Genomic DNA, 20,691 nt, shown 5'->3' on the forward strand with positions numbered 1-20,691 from the left:
AACAGATCCTGTGACATTGGGGGGAGTTGGAGGGGAAAACAGGAATTCTTGGAAAACGTGAAAATTGGGGTATTTTTATCTTACGAATAGATGATCGGATCTTGATGAAATTTGATTTTTAGAAGGAATTCATGTCTCAGAGCTCTTATTTCAAATCCCGACCAGATCTTTTGACATTGGGGGGAGTTGGAGGGGGAAATCTTGGAAAACAATTTGTGTGGAGGAATCAGGATGAAGCTTGGTGGATAGAATAAACAAATGTCCTTGATACGTGATTGACAGAATCGTACTGGATTCGCTCTCTTTGGGGGAGTTGGGGGGAGGGGTTCAGTGATTTGGCGAGTTTGGTGCTTCTGGACGTGCTAGGACGATGAAAATTGGTAGGCGTGTCAGGGAGCTTCACAATTTGACTTGATAAAGTCGTTTTCCCAGATTTGACCATCTGGGGGGCTAAAGGGAGAGGAAAAATAAGAAGAAAATAGGTATTTATAACTTACGAGTGGGTGATCGGATTTTAATGAATTTTGATATTCAGAAGGACATCATGACTCAGAGCTCTTATTTTAAATCCTGACCGGCATTAAGCCTCTTATTTTCCTTTTTAAATCAATCTATTGATTCATAGAATTTTGTTAGAGCTCATACCATATGATCTCTTGGCTCTTAGCTCTTCTCGCCTCGTCACAAGTGCCATATGAGCTCTTAGCTCTTGTTTTTTATTGAAATCCCTTCGCTCGGTCTTACCAATATTTGACCACAGTCAGACCGTGCATTTCGCTGACCAAACTTATCTTTAGCTGCGTTGAGAATATCTCTACGTCTTTTCGTGAGACATTCAGCTACAAATGCTCTACTCGAAGCCAACAGAGATTTGGCTTTGTATACACCTCTTGCAATATCTCGACTAGAAAATTTCACAATAATCGTAGCAACTCTAGTTGAAAATTCTCTATCAGTCCCAGTATGACGCAACCTGGTCATATTTGTGACTTGGGACGCAGTAATCTTGGACAAGGACATTTTTTGATTTAAGGTATGTAGTACCAATGCTCGGAGGTCCACCCCCGACAGCTGTTTAAGCAAACTGTCAAGCAATCCTTCCTGATCAAGATCATCAAACTTCATTTCAATTTTGTTTATTCTTTCTTCCAAGTTTTTGATTTGGTCACGTATACCCATTAAAGCTTGATTATTCCGCTTAAACTTATGTTGAATTCAAGCAAAATTGCAATTCATTATCGCGAACTGTTTGATTCATTTATTTACATTTTCCCCTGGAGCCACTTTATATGGAAAGGATGGTCGTATTTACTTCGGAGGGGCTAATTTGATTGGAAATTAGAAGTTCTAGTGCCCTATTTAAGAGTCAAAAGTGATCAGAGGGCAATCAGTTTCCTCTTCCCGTCCTTTATTTGCTGAAAGACATCCGTTTAAATTTCAATATGATTATTTTGTTCAAAATAGTCCAAAGGTCAAATAACTATGCCTACCGGGCTGACAGAACTCCTATAGGCTCTGGGATAAATTCAGGTTGCCCATTGTTAATATATGAGTTTTTTTTATTTGGAAAAGGGGCATGTTCGATCCTGATTCTTTGAAATGGGTCGGGATATGGTGAAACTTTAAGGAAAAATTGGGAGAAATATCGAATACAATCAAGACACACATGTGCATGCTGGCTGTCGAAAGGACGCATGAGCAATATTTAAGGAACAGCCGAGGGTATTGATTTGAAATTTTCAGGGTATTTTGAACAGGATGTTGAGAGAGGATATCGAAGGTTGGTTGAAGGGCAAGCGGCCCAGTTGTGTTTTTTAAATTCCTCTCTCCTGAACACTGATCGAAAATTAGAATTTTTTTTTATTCAAAACAGTCAAAAGATCTATTAACTATGCTTTTAGGCATGCCATCCCCCCAGCCCTGGGCAAGTATTGTAAGTTATGCAATGTGCCAATTGTTTAAATGCAGAATTTGTCACTAGGAAAAGAGGGAATATTTTATTATGAGTGTGTCCAAAAAGGCTAAGGGATTTGGGAAATGTTCAGGGGTATGTTAAACTAAATAAAAAAACACTCTGTAAATTGTTTATCAAAATGTTGTATCTACATTATCCTGGGAACGGCTTAGGGTATTTAGTTAAAAGTTTCAGAGCATGCTGAGGGGAATGCTGAAACGTGTTCGGAGGGCAACCGATTCCCCTCCCATGTCCTATTTTAGCTGTGCTCCCTCGAAAGATATCTGATGAGATTTTTAAAATTGCTGTCTCGCTCAAAATATTCTAATTGTAAAATAACTATGCATCCAGTGATGACATAGCCCCCCCCCCCCCACAGCCCCTAGGGTAAAAGTTTTAGGTTATGCAAGTTGCACATTGATAACATATAATGTTTTTTTTTGTTGGGAATGGGGACATTTTTGATTATGGATTTCCAAGAAGTGTTAGGGTAATAAGATCAAACTTTAAGAAAATATTGAGAAGAATGTGGACCACAATCAAAAAACACCATGTTAATGCTGTTTTGTCAGGTGGGCGTTTCAGCAATACCTAAGGAACGGCTGAGGGTATTAAGTTGAAATCTTTCAGGGTATCTTGAGGGGAATACTGAAGAGTAATCGAAGGGCAAATAAGCCTCCTTGCCTTTTCAAATGCCTTCCCCTTAACATTGATTGAAATTTTGAAAGAGAGGTTTTTTCAAAATAGTCGAAAATTCTTATAACTTTGTCCCAGGAATGCCATGCACCTCAGAGCTCCAGGGCAAGGATTGTAAATTTTGCAGTTTTCCCATTATTTACTCGCAGAATATATCACTAGAAAAAGGAAGAATGTTTGATTCTCTGTGTGTGTGTTTGAGCCAGAAAAGGTTAAGGTGAAACTTCGGGGGATATTGGGGGGTTTGTTAAAGTAAATCAAAAGACATAGTGTGTTTCTAGCTTATCAAAAAGATGCATCTGTAATATCTTAACAACGGCTGACGCTATTAAGTTGAAAGTTTTGGAGCATATTGAGGTTTGGATCAAATGCCACTGCAGCTACTTGCGACAGTGACTACTTACATCGGCAACTAAAATAACTTCGGAGACCACACTGCCTTTCCATGACGAAAGTATAACAGTTCAAAATAGGGATGAAACCTTTTAATTAACAGTGAACAGATATAATTTTTTTTAACTGGATATTTAGAACACATGTACAGTGTTTATCATCAGCAGTAAAAACTCTCAGCAGTAAAAGTTTTTACTGCAGATGATGAATACTGTATATGTGTTCGAAATATCGAGTTAAAATTTTTATATCTGTTCACTGTCGATTAAAAGGTTTCATCCCTATTTTGAACTATTATACTTACATCTGCAACTGGGAGTAACAACTTGTGATTACGAATAGAACAACTTGTGACTTCAACCGCTACTGCTTACAGCTGTGACTACTACTATTAGTGCTACTACTACTACTGTAATTGCCACTATAACTACAGATACTGCTGCAACTTTTACTATTACAACTAGGATTATTAAACTAAATCAAATGATTTTAACTGCATCTTGCTTATATAAATGGCATAGTGCATCCTGTTTTTCAAAAGGCTTATCTGCAATATTTCACGAATGGCTAAGTAATTACTTAAGTTAATTAAGGTGATTAAGTGAAATTTCAGAGAGTATTGAGGGGGATGTTACATTAAATCAAAAGACACTAAATGCATCCATATTGTCAAAAAGAAGTATCATCTTGGTTTATCTATATTGAGCTCAGGAATGGGCTTCAGGTGTTGAGTTGAAATTTTCATGGAATGCCAAGGGGATGTTTAACAAAATCAAAAGACACTTAATGCATCCTGGTTGTCAAATCGGCATATCTTCATGTGTTTCATGAACAGTTAAGAAAGGGTATCAATTTTAAATATTCAGAGCATGCAAAGGGGGACATTGAACTTGAAAAAGTATGTACATCAGATTTTTTAATGGACTTAGCCGCAGTATCTGAGGAACGTCTAAGATTATTAAGTCAAAATTTCAGGAAAGGTTGATTGGGATGTTGAACTAAATCAAAAGACACCGTAATTTTTGTTGTCAAAATGACATAGATGTAGCATTTCAGGAAAAGATAAGGGTATTAACTAGTAATTTTCAGAGAATATTGATGGGGATGTTGAACTTAATCAAAATACAACTTGGAGTATCTCGGTCGACAAGATGGTGTATATGCAATGTCTCAGAATTGGCTAATGATATTTGGTAGATGGTTTCAGGGGGTGCAAAAATAAATCAAACGATACTATGGTGATCCAGCTTGTTAAAACGGTGTGTGGAATATTTTAGGAACAGTTAGTGGTACTAAGTTAAAACTTTCAAAGAATATTGAGGGGGATTATGAACTCAATCAAAGGACATAATGTGCATCCTGGTTGTCAGAAGGGTGTACATGCAACATCCCAGTAACGGTGACTGGTATATAATTGAAACTTTCAGAGACTGCTGAGGGGATGTTGAAATAATTCAGAAGAAACTAATTAGAGCTACGTAATAGGATATATAACTATATAATACTATATAATCGAACTATATAATATGTAATAAAACTAATTAGAATTTGTAATAAATTAGGATCGAATATTTTATTTCTTAAGCCGAAGACATGAAATTATGGGAAACTATTTGATTAAGTTAGGCAATAACAAAACTTTGGCAATCAAAACAAGCAAAAATTAATTAAAATGAAAGTTTCCCTTGAAAGAAGTTTTTCGGGGAAAAATGAAGAGCCCTGTCAAACTCAAGAAATAAAGTAATATAGTAAGTCAAACTCAAAACAACCAGAAATCACTATTAAAGAATAAATGAAACTCAAAACTAACAGTAAATGATCATATCAGACATGAAGATAACAGATACTGATGTACATGAATAAATAATTCTAAAACAGGTTAGAATCAAACTGAACATTCAAGCCAGATATAAAACGAACAAAAATTTCTACAAACAGGAGAACAGGTCCTCCGCTCCCTTCTCATTCCCCTAACAGTAAATTTTCTAAGACATATTGTCTCATTTGCGCTTTACTGAAAACAAAATATGCTAGAATAATTTTTTAATGTATGACGTTGTAAAATAAATATAAAACACAGTGAAATAAATCTTGAATTGCTGAGCTTTCTAGTAGTTAATTTCATAATATTTTGAATATTCACTTATTTTCATTAGTCCTCTCCAGTTATATTGATCATATTGTGATTTATTTACTATTTGTAGCGGATGTTTTGTAACACTAAGAGCACACTGTTCAAATTACATATACTTTTCAATAAGCCACAAATGACGTAATAGGCTTTAGATCTTTTACGGTTAGGTTAGAGGAAAAGGGGCAGTTGCCAAATTCTTGCTTGTAGTAACTTATGTTCGTTCTAAGTTTGACTCGAGTGTTTAGTTCAATTTCTACTCTTTCTAAGATTTATTTATTTATCTATGTCAGTACCTGGTATCTTTATGTTTGTATGATCATTCATCTGAAAATTCTTTTCGTTTTGGGTTTCATTTGTTCTTAGTAGTAAGTACTGGTCGTTTTGATTTGGAATTACGATAGAACATTTCTGCTGGTCTTCAGTTTAAAAGGGCCCTTTATTTTTCTTTAAAAAACTTCTTTTTTAGGAAAGATTTTTTTTAAATGACCAAAAATTACTGTTCAAAACACAAATAGCTTTCAATAAAGCGCAAATGATGCAACAAAGTTTAGAAGTTTACGTTTATCTGAAGGGAGGGGGGCAGTTGCCATACTAAGTTATTTTTTTAATTCCTGTTTGTTTGAAGTTTTAATTGAGTATTCATTTGCATTTCTATTCGTTTATCTATTTATCTATACAAGTGTTTTTTTTTTCGTTTAATGTGATCATTTATTCTAATTTCTACTGGTTTTGAATTTAGTTTATTCTTTGCTAGTGATTTCCCGTTTAATTCAAAATGTCTCTTTACTTTTCTTTGAAAAACTTTTTTTTGGGGAATTTATTTTCTAATTAATAAGTAAAATAACCTGATAAGCAAAAGCTGTAGACTGAACAAGTAGAATAATGAGTTTAATCCCGAGCTTCTAAGTTTCTCATTCGGGGAAAACTAGGCTAAATCCTGACACGGTTCAATAAAGAGCTAAGTTCCGACTTGTTACCAAAACGCGATATGCTAAAACTAAGCAATTTTTGTGTCTTTGTGCAAAACAAGGTAAGTCGTTGTTTGATGGAAAAACAATTTAATTCTAGACTCTCTGTAAAAATGATATAAGTCCTTACTCGGATGAACAACGAGCTATGGTCTAACTTGATGGAAAAGCGAGATGAGTCCTGAATCGGTATAAAAACCGATTCAGCGATATGCTAAAACATATTTATATAATACAATCTATATAATAAATAATAATAAATATACAATAAATAATATATAATAATAATTATATAATAAATAATTTATATAATAAAATTTAGCGATATGCTAAAACAAGGTAAATCGTTGTTTGATGGAAAAACAATTTAATTCTAGACTCTCTGTAAAAATGATCTAAGTCCTTACTCGGATGAACAACGAGCTATAGTCTAACTTGATGGAAAAGCGAGATGAGTCCTGAATCGGTATAAAAACGTCTAAAATACGGACAGATTCAACGTAAATGAAAGTCCTGGCTGGGTTAAAAAAATAAATTTAAACGTTGATCTTTTCGAAAACAAGTAGCGTCCTAACTTGCTGGACTAAAAAAAATACAAGTCTAAGGTGTGAAATTTTTAATGCACGGTACAAAAACGAGCTAATTCCTGGCTCGATTGAATACCAGCCAAGTCCTGATTTGGTGCAAAGGAATCTTAGTCCCGATTTTGCGCATAAATGAATAAGTCACGCCACAAAATTAGCTAAGCACAAGCCGCAGAGCCTTGAGAAAAAGGAGCCAAGTTCAAATCATGAACTGACCGCTAGCAAAAATGATTATGATCCAAACACTAAAAAAAAAAACGAGCAAAAACATGATTGGGTGTCGCTACAAAAACAAAAGGCCCAAGTCGAATCTAGGGGATTTCACTCAACTGGTCGAAAAATGAATTAAGCGCTAACCAAAGTGCAATGTGAGGTAAGTCCTGATTCGATGTTATACAGAGCCAATTCCTGATTTGAAAAAAAATCCTTTGTGGGTGCAAAATGAACCAAATCCTGCTCGGGCTTAAGACGAGCTAATTCGATGCTGCACTTAGTCCTCTCTCGCTGCAATCTTTTTTAGCAGAAAGGTAGGAATGTAGTACTTTGTTTAAACCGGGAATATGCAATGATTTTCAACAGGTATTTTTGAAGGCATAGATAGGGGTGTTAGTCTCGCCCAATACTCCAACCTCCATCCTTTTATGTGGTACTTTGTTTAAACTGGGAATATGCAGTGAATTTCAACATGTATTTGAAAATCACACAAGCAAAAAGCAAAGAAAAAAAAACCTTATTTTTGGGTGGTCTATGGTTGAGGGGTCACATCGAGCCATTTTTTGGTTATATCTGTTCATTTTAAGCATGCTTTTATTATTCATTTTAGCCTTTGTTTCTGTTGAAGTTCCCTCTCAGTTCATGATAATATCTGTTTACTTTAACTTCCGTACATTGTATGGGCTAGTTTTGTTCTTTTAAAGTTTTAAATTAACCCTTTACTTTACATAGCTCGGTCAAAACTTAGAAATTCTATCCAGCACTCCTAGAAGATTTATTACTTAATCTGGAAAGCATCGATCATGACTCGACAACGTCTCCTTATCACTAGTAGGAAACATTCTAAATGATATTCGTCTTTAAGACCTAAGTATTTTTTGGAAACAGCCACTAATGCATAACTAGTTTGTTGTGTTTGCAAATTAATATTGTCGTTTTCTTACCTTGACTGAGTTGCCTTAATTGACATTTTCCAAAATATAAAAACCAACAGAGGAGGCTAAGAATAAATATACTGTGGCAGTTCTCCAAATTAATCAAGTTGCACAACCAACTCCCATAGAAACCAACCCTCGTAAACCCAAAAAATCTGCGATTTACAACAGTCGCAGATTTCGTGCATCTACAAGTTCAGTTGATAGTAAAATTTCTAGAAATCCCTCCCCCCAATGCAAAATGTCTCCCGCAGAAAATTTCTCCATGGGGAAATTCTCTCTCGGATAATTCCCTCCCGTTCATTCTGGGTTTTGTTTATTTATTGATGGTGATTTGTGGTAGTTTTACCCCGTGGTAACTATTTGACTTTATTTCTGCGCACATTTGATTTAATGTAGCTCTTTACTTTTCTTTGAAAAGATTTTTTGTGGAAACATTTTGTAATTTAATTTTGTTCGTTTTTTACTTAAATAGTCTTTTATAATAGTAAAGAAAAGAATAATCTTCTCTGTTTTTCTCTATAAGAATCCCTATTTTGGCTTAAAATTCATATGTGGGACAAAATTTTTCAAAAATTTTCGATAATGTACGACCCTTTGAAAATTTGGAGACACATAGTTCCTTTTGATTTGGTTTTACACCTTCTCAAATTTCCAACGTATTCACGTTTGACAGCTTATGACAAACTGTATGTACATTGAGCGTTTTCATTTAGTTCTACACGCCCCTCAACGTTCTCTTAAAGTCTGAGCTGTAAGCACTTGGTCTTTTTGAACACTGAACGTCAAACACGCCCTCTTTCCCAATAACAAATTCGTATAAGTAAAAGATGGGTGAATTAAATAATTGCAACCGTTGCCTCAGAGTGCTGTGTATTACATTAGTCCCGTTGAACAAGCACCTGTGTATTTATTTAAAACATCATTTTGTTAGAATTATAAGCCTATTTAGCATTTTCCCAGGGTGGTTACATCAAACCTAACCTGACGCAGATTTCGTGCATCTGCAAATTCGATTGCCGTTTCTCACACTTAAATTGTCACTAATGTTTTAACTCTTTCACTCCTTCTCCCTCCCCCCAACAAAAAAATTAATGCCAGTTGCTGTTGTTAGTAAAAATTGTAAATAAGGGAGAAATTTTAGATTCAAGAAAATTAAAAAAAATCTGGTTAGTTACACATTTGAAACTTAATAGCAAATGAACATTAATAAACTCTTCAATTCTTGAGGTATTATGAAAAATACTTTTTATCCTATGTCAATTGCCCTTGTGCTCGAGGACTCGTTTTTAAAGAATTGTGGACAAAAAGTTAAACTTTAGCACGAAGATTAGAGAAAAGAGGAAGAGACATCCCCCTGACATACGACAGTTCTATTTGTTTTAGGTTTCAATGTCGCTCTTCACTTAAATTTCAAAAAGGTTTTTTTTCAGTCAAAAGACACCTAATAGATCTACCCGATATTATGCAGTGGTTTTTTGTCTGGATTTGGGTTTCGTTTGGGTAGATCATGTTGAATTTGTTAAAAACTCAGTTGGTGTGTATCAGATACTATTTTCTTTTCTTTTTTTTCGTTTGTTTAGCATTCGTTTTCTCCATGTCGTTATGTGATGTTCTGGTATGTGTTAACTAATTAGTCTATACCCTCTCACCTATATTTTTGTTGACAAAGGCTTCCAGATATAAATTTTAAATATTCGGACCAAAGAGTATAGGTAATTTATGAGTTATCCATACTCTTTAGTTAGTGTAAAAAAAAAAAAAAAAAAAAAAATCTCCACTTTCACTGTATTAATTAAAACGTTACCCGTTAATATATTTTTGTCAATTTAACTATAGCTGTGCACACAGGATTTTCGCGTTATCCAATTTTTAAACCCGAGTCTAGCTGCTCAGCTAAACAGTCAATAACATCTTTCTTGGCTCATGTTGTTTACAAAAAATATGCAAGAAAAAATGCAAGCTGCCACTCAAGTTACATGCCCAAAGGAAATTGAATTTCTTCAACTTCAACATTTTTCGAATGTCAACAAAGAAGCCAAAGATAAAACAGTTCGTTCACGAATTGTAAGTAAGGAGCGACTTCGTCCGATAGTAAACGACACTCTAAAAAAGAAATTTCGATAGTAATAGATACATCAAAAGAATTGGCTTTTTATGCCGATTTCAAGTGTGTGATTTTCCCCCCTGGAAATCCCTCTCCCAGTGCAAAACTTCTCCCGCGCGAGACTTCCCCATGGAGAATTTTTCTCGCTGATAATCCCCCTCCCGTTCATTTTGGGTTTCATTTATTTATTGATAGTGAGTCATTGTGGTTTTACGCCTTGGAAACTATTTTACTTTATTTCTCCTCATATTTGGTTTAATGTAGCTCTTTTCATTTCTTTGAAAAACTTCTTTTGTGGAAAAAGTTTTTTAAGTTATTTTTTGTTATTTTTTCATTTACATAGTCTTTTATATTAATAAAAAAATAATAGATCATTTCGGTTTTTCTCTATAAGAATCTATATTTTGATTTAAAAATCGTATGTTGGACAAAATTTTTCAACGATTTTCTATAATATATGCCCTTTTGAAAATCTGGACACAGATAGCATCTTTTGAATTGTTTTTAAACCTCCTCAACTTTCCATAAAAATAAAATTTCATACCCTATTCTGTTCCTGAGTCATTGTATTTATAATATTTTGACAGCCTGGATGCACTTACATACTTAGACTTAGGACTTCCCACAGTGGCTGGCGTATAAGGTGGCAACGATGCCTCTTCACGATGACCTCTCCAGTGTCTTCGGCCAAAGATCATCAATGGAGGTTCTTGAGGGTGTTGCGTCTTTTTCTAGGTATCGTTCAAGTGTAGCCTTCCGTCGTCCACACTTTCGAACTCTTTGAGAAGTCCTACACCAAATATCATGAGGCAGGCGATTGCTGCCCATTCTAACCATTTGTCCCCAATATCGCCACCAACTGCTAAGAACCTTATCAATGACGAGTGTCTGTTTAGTCTTCTCTCTAATGAATGAGCTGGTAATTTTATCCGTCCAGTTGATTCCAAGAGTCCTTTGAAGATAATTATTTTAAAACTTTGGATTCTTTTCTCTAGCTGTGTTGTCAGCGCCCTTTTTTTTCAGAAGCACATGACGAAACCATAACATGGCGTTAATATTGAAGAGCCTCAATTTCAGCTTCAAGGAGAAAGTGGCACTTCTCCAAACGTATCTTAACTTATCAAAGGCGGTTCCTGTGCACGCGATATGTGTGGCAATTTCATGATCAGGGCTTCCGTCGGTGCTCACTAGATTCCAGAGATATCTGAACATTTCAACCTCTTCATTTTCCTTTGCTTTAACTTTCAGTGGCTCAGCAGGTAGTTTGTTCGCGTTATTGTGCATTATTTTCTTCTTTTGTGTGATTTTTGCCAAATCTATTCGTTCTCCTACTTTGATAGCTCATTTATGTTGTACTGAAGCTCCTCTTTTAAGTGGGAAAGAAGCGTTATAATGTCTGCGAAGTCTGCTTCAAATAAAGCTTGACTTTCATTCAATTGAATGCCACCTATGAAGTACCACGTCCGCAGAATGAAGTCAATGTGTATTGTAAACAGCACTGGGGACAGAATGCATCCCTGTCGAACGAATGAATGATTCTGAGCCACTCAGTCCTGTAACCATCTGACAGAGCACATTTGTTCATCGCATAACGTCATTATAATTCTAACAAGTTCATCGGTGAGGTTGTAGTAGCACAGTATCTTCCACAGTGAATATCTACGGACTGAGTCAAAAGCCTTTAAGAAATCGATGAATACCATTATAATTTCAGTCTTTCATTCATTTGATTCTTCAATAAGTATTCTAAGACTGAATATCAAGTCAGTACAAGACCTACTTGGTTGGAAACCATGCTGTTCGTCTCTGAGTATGGCATCAACTCTCGTCTGGACGCGATTTAAAAATACTTGGCAGAGGGCCTTGCTTCCTGCAGACTTTAGGGTGATACCTCGATAGTTGTTTAAATCAGTAGTTCCAACCTTCTTAAATAGTTCCACCGTAACCCCTTTCTTCCAATCTGTGGGAATATCCTCACTGTCCCATATCCGCATTAATACTTGGTGTAGCCACTCAGCTAGCACCTCACCACTGTATTTTAATAGTTCAGGATGTATACTGTCGATGCCAGCTGTTTTTTTTTTACTCTTTAGTCCAAATAGTACTGTCTTTACTTCACTTAAACTAATTGGCTCTGTACTTATATCGAATTGGAAATGGGGTAGACCATCTGGGAGACCTGTAGGAGGGGCAAAGTTTGATATTTTATGGAAATATTAAGCACCTCTTTATGATGTTCTGGTAACCCACTAGCCTTAAGAGAAAAAAAGGAGCCATATCAGTGCTACCCATGCCAAAAAGTAATTTTCCTTTTTGTTCAAGGTGAAAAACTGTAATTATCCTATTTAAGGTTTTTTATCCTATTGATTCCAATGGGGCACTTTTCATTCCGATCAGACAACATTTTTGATGTGTTTCAGGCCTTTTTTTAAATCACCGTAAATTTTGTTTTTGCAATGAACTTTTGCTTTTAACATCTACCGAAACAGTAGTTATCATTTCTAAATCAGTGCTAAGTGGCCAATTCTTCTTATTTTGCGTTTTTTTAAACGTTTTTTTCAACTTTTGGTTACTATTGGCTGTGGTTCGCTCTTTACTAGGTTGCAGCTACTGTTGCAACTATGAAAAAACAAAAAAATTCAATTATGAACTAATCAATTAGAATTCATTTATTTACCAATAAAAACATCTTTTATCTGTAGGTTTGACGTGATTGTTTATTTTTATATATGTTATTTTATGGATTTCATTTATTCATTGATTGTAATATAAATCCTTCCTAAGATTGAATTATTACAGGACTTCTGCTCATCTTATCATTTAATATTTTCTTTGAAAACTCCGCTTTTAGAAAGTGTTTTTTTTTTAATTAACATTGATAACATACCATAACATAAAATAAAACAGAGGATGAAAAAAACAATGCATACCTTTTCAAAATTAAAACACACTTTACATTTACTGAAACCAAAATACATTTTAAATGTTTTCATTTTTGTGACTTTAATAAGTGGCTATCTCAAAGTTTTGATTGGACGTGTTTGGCAAAGTGATGGGCTTTGGGGGGATTGTTGCCCTCCAATCACTTTTGACTATTAAAAAGGGCACTAACCTTGTCAACATTAAGTGCCCTGGTGTAAAAAAGAAGAAAAAAAGAAAGAATAAAAATAGCTAGTTTGTTCAGTGTAGTTTTAAGGTCCGGAAACTATGTCTTTGAGGATAACAAACATCTCCTAGAGCCCTCAGGGCAAGGGCTTTAAGTTATGCCACGAGGGATCATAAAGGACTTTCAATATAATATCGTTGAAGGTAAAACAGTGGGCCTTCTAACGTCCTCTTGCTTTCTTTTTGAGTGTCTGATGCTTCTTGAAGAAAAATGAAAAAGTTGTAATTTTCCAACTAGATTCATACACATGTTTTGTTTGTATGATTAGAAAACCAAAGTAGGCTGGTGGCCCCTCAAACAGCTCCCTACATCTCCCATGTCCAATATTTACCAGCAAACTTGTCATGTTGTGATCTCATTGTGATCTCGGAAATTATTTAAGCATATTAACATTTTTAATCTGTATAATTGCAGGACCAAAGTGGGTCCGGGCCTTTGTAGTACATCACCACCATCCAAAAATATCTAGTAGAATTTTCTAGTTATAGGATAGACATGTTGTATTTTGCTTGAACCGCAAAAAAAATCAAGGATTTTGAAATCAGTTGAGTTGGATGCAGAAAAATGATCGCTACCTCTTGGCTACCCACTTAACTCACCGCTTTGCTCTTTCCCTTGCAAACAGTTTATCTGAAAGATAAGCAAACAGCACGATGTTTGAACCGGACTCACATAGGAAATGTCAAACCATGGGATTAGAGAATCAAGTTGTGCCAGTAGCCCCTGACAGACCTTTTCCACCCATACCAACTTTTTGCAGAAAATTAGGCACGATGCATGTCGTTTGAACCAGAATTGTGCCAGGATTATGAATATGTATTATGGGTCCTGGACCCATTTGGGCTCTTAGTTTCAACAATACCTCTTAGAAATTTTGTTGGAAATGTTGAATCTTTTGAAACAAAATCATAAAATAGTCTTAATCTGTATTTTTGGAGAAGGAAAGAACGCGCTTGGCTGCTGCAACAAACACCTGCCCCTCCAGATCATAGGGTATAAGCACACATGTAGGCATGTTGCGATTTCTTTTTACGGGAAACCATAAAAGGATTTTCAATCTGCTTGAATTGAGTCACAAGTTGTACTGGTTGCCCATACTGCATCCACTACCTCTCCTACCTCCAGCTTCCTAGTAAAAAAGTAAAAATAGATAGAATATGTGGAATGTCTAACCAGCTTAAGTATAAAAGGAAATACTATATTAACCAGTTTCGATGCAGTTTCGATGTTCACTTCTTGTGATGTCCGTGAATGTCAACAAACCTTACAAAGAAGATTAGAGGAAAATTGTGCTTTGTCGGATAATAAGACTTCAGAAATCAATACAATAATGACCCTTGTTTGACTCTGCAGCACGATTTCCTTGTATCATGGTTGCAGCAATAGCTGGAACCTAGTAAAGAGTGAACCACAGCCCATAGTAGCCAAAAGTAGAAAAACCCGTTTTGAAAAAAACTGCCTAGTAAAAAAAATTGCCATCTGACACTAAATCAAGAATAGTAACTATTATTTCGGTTAATCTTAAAAGTAAAAGTTTACCACGAAAACAAATTTATGGCGATTTCGAAAAAGAGTCTGAAGCTCCTTTAAAATTCCGTCGGATCAAAATAAAAAGTGATTTTTTTCTTTTTTTTTACCGGTGCTAGTGAATGACCAAAACATCATAGTGATATGTTTAATGGCTAATTTGAACGGGGATTAAATACGTATGTGCTCCCTTGAAGTGACCAAAACGATTGGTGGGCAATTAACCCCCTCACCAAGGCCCCCTCTTCCCAAAGTAAGGAGGATGCGGCATTTAGACTTTACAGTCCGTACCGGCGGTGCTGATCTCCGTTTCTTGGCCCTTCAGCCAGGAAGTGCAATGGGGGGTTGGGGGCCAGCCAACCTGTGCTTTCGCACAGCCCTCCTGTTCCCAAAGTACTCCTATAAAAATTTTGGGAGAGCCATTTTGTTCAACATAGTTCAAAGGCCCAATAAATATGGTTTTGATAACATGACCCTCCATAGTTCCTGGGAAAGGGATGTATGTGCTATTGGCTGCATCGGTATCGAGTGCATCGGTATTGGGTGTATCGGAATCTGGCGTATAGGATTTGATTGTATCTTATTGGGCATATTGATATCATGTGCTTTTTTCAATCGTGGTTTTGTGCCTTCTATCATGGTTTCAGCAGTAGCTGCAATCATTGCTGCAGTAGCTGCAACCCAATAAAGAGAAAACAAGAGCCCATAGTAACCTAGAATTGAAAAGCTTATTATGGAAAAAATGCCTAATGAGCCATCCATCCTAAAACTGCCTAATTGCCATCTGACATAAATTCAGGAATGGTAACTATTATTTCCGTAAATCTTAAAAATAAAATTTTATAGAGAAAATTTTTTTTAGATTATTCTGAAAAAAGAACCTGAAACCTCTCGAAAATGGTATAAGACAATTCCATCATGGCTAAGACCACAGTGTAATTTTAACTGTAGCTGCATTTCTGTTTCCAGTGCCTAAACATTCATTGTTTTGTAAGGTATGGGTAATGAGCTTTTTGTTGTAAACTGGAAGTTTTTTTGTAACTGTCGAGGTTATCTGCAATATTCTCTATATTTGTCTTATCTCCCATAGATTGGTGATGATTAGAAATTATGGAAAAAACAAAAAAAATTTCAATTGAAAGTAATGAGCGAAAATAAAACTTAAAAAGAACAGAAACTAGTCAGTATAAGTAAAAAATGTTATGGCAGCGTTGTTTCTACATTAAATTTTAATCAAAAACGAGCAATATTTATTGAAGAAAAACAAAGTTTTCTAAGGGAAAGTAAAGAGCAAAGCTGAAACTTAAAACAGACAAAAACTATTACTTCACTACCTATCTAAAATGTATCCATAAAACTAGAAAAGATAAACAAACTAATTATGTTTCACTATGTTTGTAGGATTATAGAAAACTTGCGCTTTACTGAAAACACAAAATAATATTGAGGTTTCGGCACAGTAAAAGCAAACTGACTAAGAAAAATAATTTCTTAAGCCACATTGTCCTGCCATAATATAAAGAAAGAAAACGATCAAAAATGGGGTTTTTAAAGGCCAAATGAAAATACTGAAGAAAACACAGAAAGAGAATATTTCGAGAGAACAACCGCCTCTCTTCTTCGGCGTGAACAAAATAATATGATCAAGGAAGAAACAAAAACCAAAAAACAGACGAGGAAATCACAACAAAACCAATGAAAAAAACGCCAAAAAATTAAATAAAATTCAATAAAAGACCAAAAATCGAAACATTCACTTGCTGTGTTTTCTTCAGTATTTTCATTTGGCCTTTAAAAACCCATTTTTAATCGTTTTCTTTCTTTATATGATTAAGGAAAATCTTAAGGGAATAAAAACAATGCATTTTAGGATTGTTGTTTGTTTTATTTTTTCGTTTAATTTGGAATCACTTCTGCAAAATGGCTCAGATCAATGACTGACTCTCGTTTTGGTTCTGAAAAGGACATGTCATGATTAGTTTGTAGACAAGTTCCAAGTAAAGCCATCTTGAAAGTATTAGGACTATAGACTAACTTTAGAATGTGTATCATAAATTGAAATTCACTGTTCTATAGAGAGAAATAACCAGATTTCCAGATTTCATATTTTGGCTTATTTTATCTTCATTCCTAGCAATATAAAGCGCATTTCTTACTGTTTAAAATTGTATATTACTCACTATTGGTATTATAGCTGGAAAGACCAAAATATTACCTGACAAATCAATCCAATATTTTTTTATGTTGTTCAACGACCGTGGTTATTAAAAAAAATTTGAAGTATGCTAACGTTTTGAAGATAATTTTAATTATATACTGAAAGTTATTGATGTCACAACTAGTGTAAGACTATGAAGCTTTATATATTAGTTTATTGATGTCAGGCTACGTACTCACTTTTGACTCCCGAATCAATATTCTTGTTTTTTATGCTTGGTTTTTGTGTTTTCAGTAAAGCGCTAGATTTTTATAATCCTTCAAACATAAGGAAATATAATTAGTTGGTTTATTTGTCCTAGTCTTATTCGTATATTTAGATAGACTGTGAAGTAATAACTTTTGTCCGTTTTAAGTTTCAACTTCGTTCTTTACTTCACTCGGGAAACTTTTTTTTTTTAATTTAGATTCAGAGACAGATAGTTTCTTCAATTATGTGTTTACTGATGGGAAGAATTTTGTTTCCCTGTTTGGCAAATTTCACATTGATTTTGTTGAAAATTACGCTTTGAATAGTCTTCCCTTGAAATGATCTTTTTGGCTCCGTTTTTATGACGATATTTTATCAGTTTGGGAACATATGCACGATCCTCTAAAGGATTTGTTGGTGCATTTGAACACTTTGGGTTCAAATCATCAATTTATCTTAGAGTTGGAAGATTTAGGGATACTTCCTTTCTTAGATGTTTTAGTTGTAAAAAATTGGCCTAATTTTGAATTTTATATCTACAGAAAACCCACCCACAATCATCGTTATCTATATTTCCGGTCAAACTACCCTCCTTCTGTGAAAACAAGGGTGCCAATCTCTTCAGTCGATCTCTGAATTAAAAATTAAATTATATTAAAAATATGTTATCCTGTAATGGCTACCTCATTAAACTTATGTAGAATACCATATATAGAAGATTTAAAAAAAAAAGCTAAAACAAGAGAATAATGAACCCAATATAAACCTAGTTTACAATAACTTAATATCAAATGGTTAAAATAAAATTTTTCCATTGTTTAAATTAAGATCATCTGACCGTACTTATAATAAAAATTGTTTTATTAGGAAAGCTAAATCAATCGCTAAACAAAGAATTCTTGCCCTATGTAATTGGTTTAATGGTCATTCATTTATTCTGGCTTGTTTTTTTTTGTTCTATCCATTGTTTCTTCTGCTCTGTTTGAGTTTCAAACAGTTCGTGGTAACGAACTGTAGTGAGGAGCGACCCGCCTCAATAGTAACCGAAACTCTGAAAAACGGAATTTTGATACCAATAGTTACATCAAAAGAATAAAATTTTTATGCTGATTTTAAAAATATAATTTTCATCTAGTTTAGTCTTACCCATCAAAAGCTACGAGCCTGAGGAAATTTGCCTTATTTTAGAAAACAGGGAAAAATACCCCCTAAAAGTAATAGAATCTTAACGAAAATCACACCATAAAATTCAGCGTATCAGATAACCCTACTGTAGAAGTTTCAAGTTCCTATCTACAAAAATGTGGAATTCTGTATTTTTTTGCCAGAAGACAGATCACGGATGCGTGATTATTTTTTTCCCCAGGGGTGACCATATTGACCCAGTGGTCCTAGAATGTCGCGGAAGGGCTCATTATAATGGAAATTAAAAGTTCTAAGTGTCCTCTATAAGTGACCAAAAAATTGGAGAGCACGTAGGCCCCCTCTCACGCTCATTTTTCCCGAAGTCGCTGGATCAAAATTTTGAGATAGCCATTAGGCTCAGCGTAGTCGAAAAACCTAACAACTATGTCTTTAGGGACGACTATGGCCCCCACAGTACCCGGGGGAGCCGCTGCAGATTACGAACTTTGACCATTGTTTACATATAGTAATGGTTATTGGGAAGTGTACAGATGTTTTCAATGGTACTTTTTCGCACTGGGGGGGAGTGGTTCAGGTGGAGGGGGTTACATGGGAGGATCTTTACATGGAGGAATGTATCATGAGGGGAGAAAATTTCCATGAAGGGGGCGCAGAATTTTCTAGCATTATTTAAAAAAAAAAATAACAATGAGAAACTAAATAAAAAAAGTTTTCCAACTGGAAGTAAGGAGCAGCATTAAAACTTAAAACGTGCAGAAGTTATTACGTATTATAAGGGGGTTCTTCTCCTCCTCAATACCTCGCTCTCTACGCTCAAGCATTTTTAGTCATTTCAACTATTTATTCTACGGCCTTTGTGATTCAGGGGTCATTCTTAAAAAATTGGGACAAATTCAAGCTTTAGTGTAAAGAGCGAGGTATTAACAAGGGGGTGAACCCTCTTATATACGTAATAAAATATACAAATATAGAAGTTCGTTACGTAAGTTAAAGCGTAAGTTACGTATACTTATTACTAACAAAAATGTTCGGAATAAAACTAAAAGCTCTAGTGGCCTTTTTAAGTCACCAAAAAAATTGGAGGGTAACTAGGCTTCCTCCCCCGCCCCTTTTTTATTAAATTGTCCGATCAAAATTATGAGAAAGCCATTTAGCCAAAAATAATTAATATGCGAATTTAGTTTTAATTGTTCATCTGTGGTGAGCCGAAATCAAAACATGCATTAATTCAAAAATGTTCAGAAATTAAATTAAAAAACAAGTTTTTTCAACTGAAAGTAAGGAGTTACTTTCGACTGAAAGTAAGCTCCTTACTTTCAGTTGGAATAACTTGTTTTTTTTTCTTTAATGTTTCAGAAGGTCAGTTTTTCTTCTTTTTGAGCACTGAAGACGACTTGGCGTATACCTTTGCCGAAATATGTACTTTTGTCCCTTTCACTTCTTTTCTGTCCACATACTAATATTAATTTTGTTTTTTCGGCTATGTAATTTCATTTTTTATTCTTGTTTGTCATGCGTCATGTATTGCTGGTGTGGTCTTAGAATGCAGTTACGTGAAAACGGCACTTAAGAGTTATTATAAGAGTTAGGTATTTTTCAGAGGTGATATAGGTTTTCCAAACTCACAGGATTATCTTTTTGTAGATCTTGACCAAATTTAGTTCATCCTCTACTTTTCTATAGGAATAGTGGGGGAAGGGGGTTAAATTGAAAATGTTAGCTCCTCCTTCTGAAACTTTTTTCTAAAGCTGATAAAGTAATCCCATTTCTTGACATCCTCTAATTTTGCTAGATTTAATTGTATTTTTTTCTCTCTTCATTTTTCAGTATTGTTTTGTTACAAATTAATATTGTATTTATCACAATCTTTTTGTAATGGGTCAGCATTTTCGATACAGTTATTATTGTTTCTACTATTATTTGCAAATTTTAAAGATAGGAAATAAACATAGAGTATAATTTAGCACCTCAAGTTCAAATAATTTTAGTTCCTCTCACGTAAAGGAGGATTTCACAAGAAATGAGAAAGTAGACCTATTACTTTAATCCTTTCAATTTGGTGTATTACATAAAATTTTCTATTAACTAAGTAAGGACCAAAATAAAGCTGATGCTATTATTACTATTTAAGGCAACAAAATAAAGTCCGTTACATAATTAATTTTGCTATTCACAAAGAGCCTTTAGGATATTTGCTGTTACCAATATTTAAACATCAAGGAAATGCTCTTGGTTTCTTGCCAACTCTGTTGGCTAGCGTGATAAAAATTTAATGCTGCCAGTAGGAAGACTAGAACAAAATGAAATGCTGCCAATCATAGAATAATGATTTTAAAAGAAAAACCATTTGTTCCAAGTAAGACGAAGGTGCAGAACTGTGGCTCGGAAGATCCAAAGAATAGTGACATTCCCAAAGCAGAGGAGGGGAGGAATGTCCCAAATTTTCGAATTCCTTGTTTTT

At 34.7% G+C, this 20,691-nt stretch overlaps 1 protein-coding gene and 1 long non-coding RNA gene across 6 annotated transcripts in view; one reads left to right on the forward strand and one right to left on the reverse strand.

The window, feature by feature from the left end:
• The window catches only part of LOC136034792 (ankyrin repeat domain-containing protein 16-like), a 152,127-nt gene that overhangs the window by 99,925 nt on the left and 31,511 nt on the right, over positions 1 to 20,691 (forward strand). The window contains exon 1 of one of the 4 annotated variants that reach the window (XM_065716208.1): positions 5,402 to 5,462. The exons of the other annotated variants lie outside the window; for them this stretch is intronic. Within the exon in view, the coding sequence (XP_065572280.1) occupies positions 5,461 to 5,462 (2 nt within the window). The 5' untranslated portion in view covers positions 5,402 to 5,460. Of the gene's footprint in view, positions 1 to 5,401; positions 5,463 to 20,691 lie in introns of those variants that run through there. 4 annotated transcript variants of the gene reach the window in all.
• Positions 1 to 20,691, reverse strand: part of LOC136034793 (uncharacterized) — a 122,306-nt gene that overhangs the window by 86,682 nt on the left and 14,933 nt on the right. The window lies entirely within an intron of this gene.

Source organism: Artemia franciscana, chromosome 13, assembly GCF_032884065.1.
Source record: "Artemia franciscana chromosome 13, ASM3288406v1, whole genome shotgun sequence".
Taxonomy (NCBI): Eukaryota; Metazoa; Arthropoda; class Branchiopoda; order Anostraca; family Artemiidae; genus Artemia; species Artemia franciscana.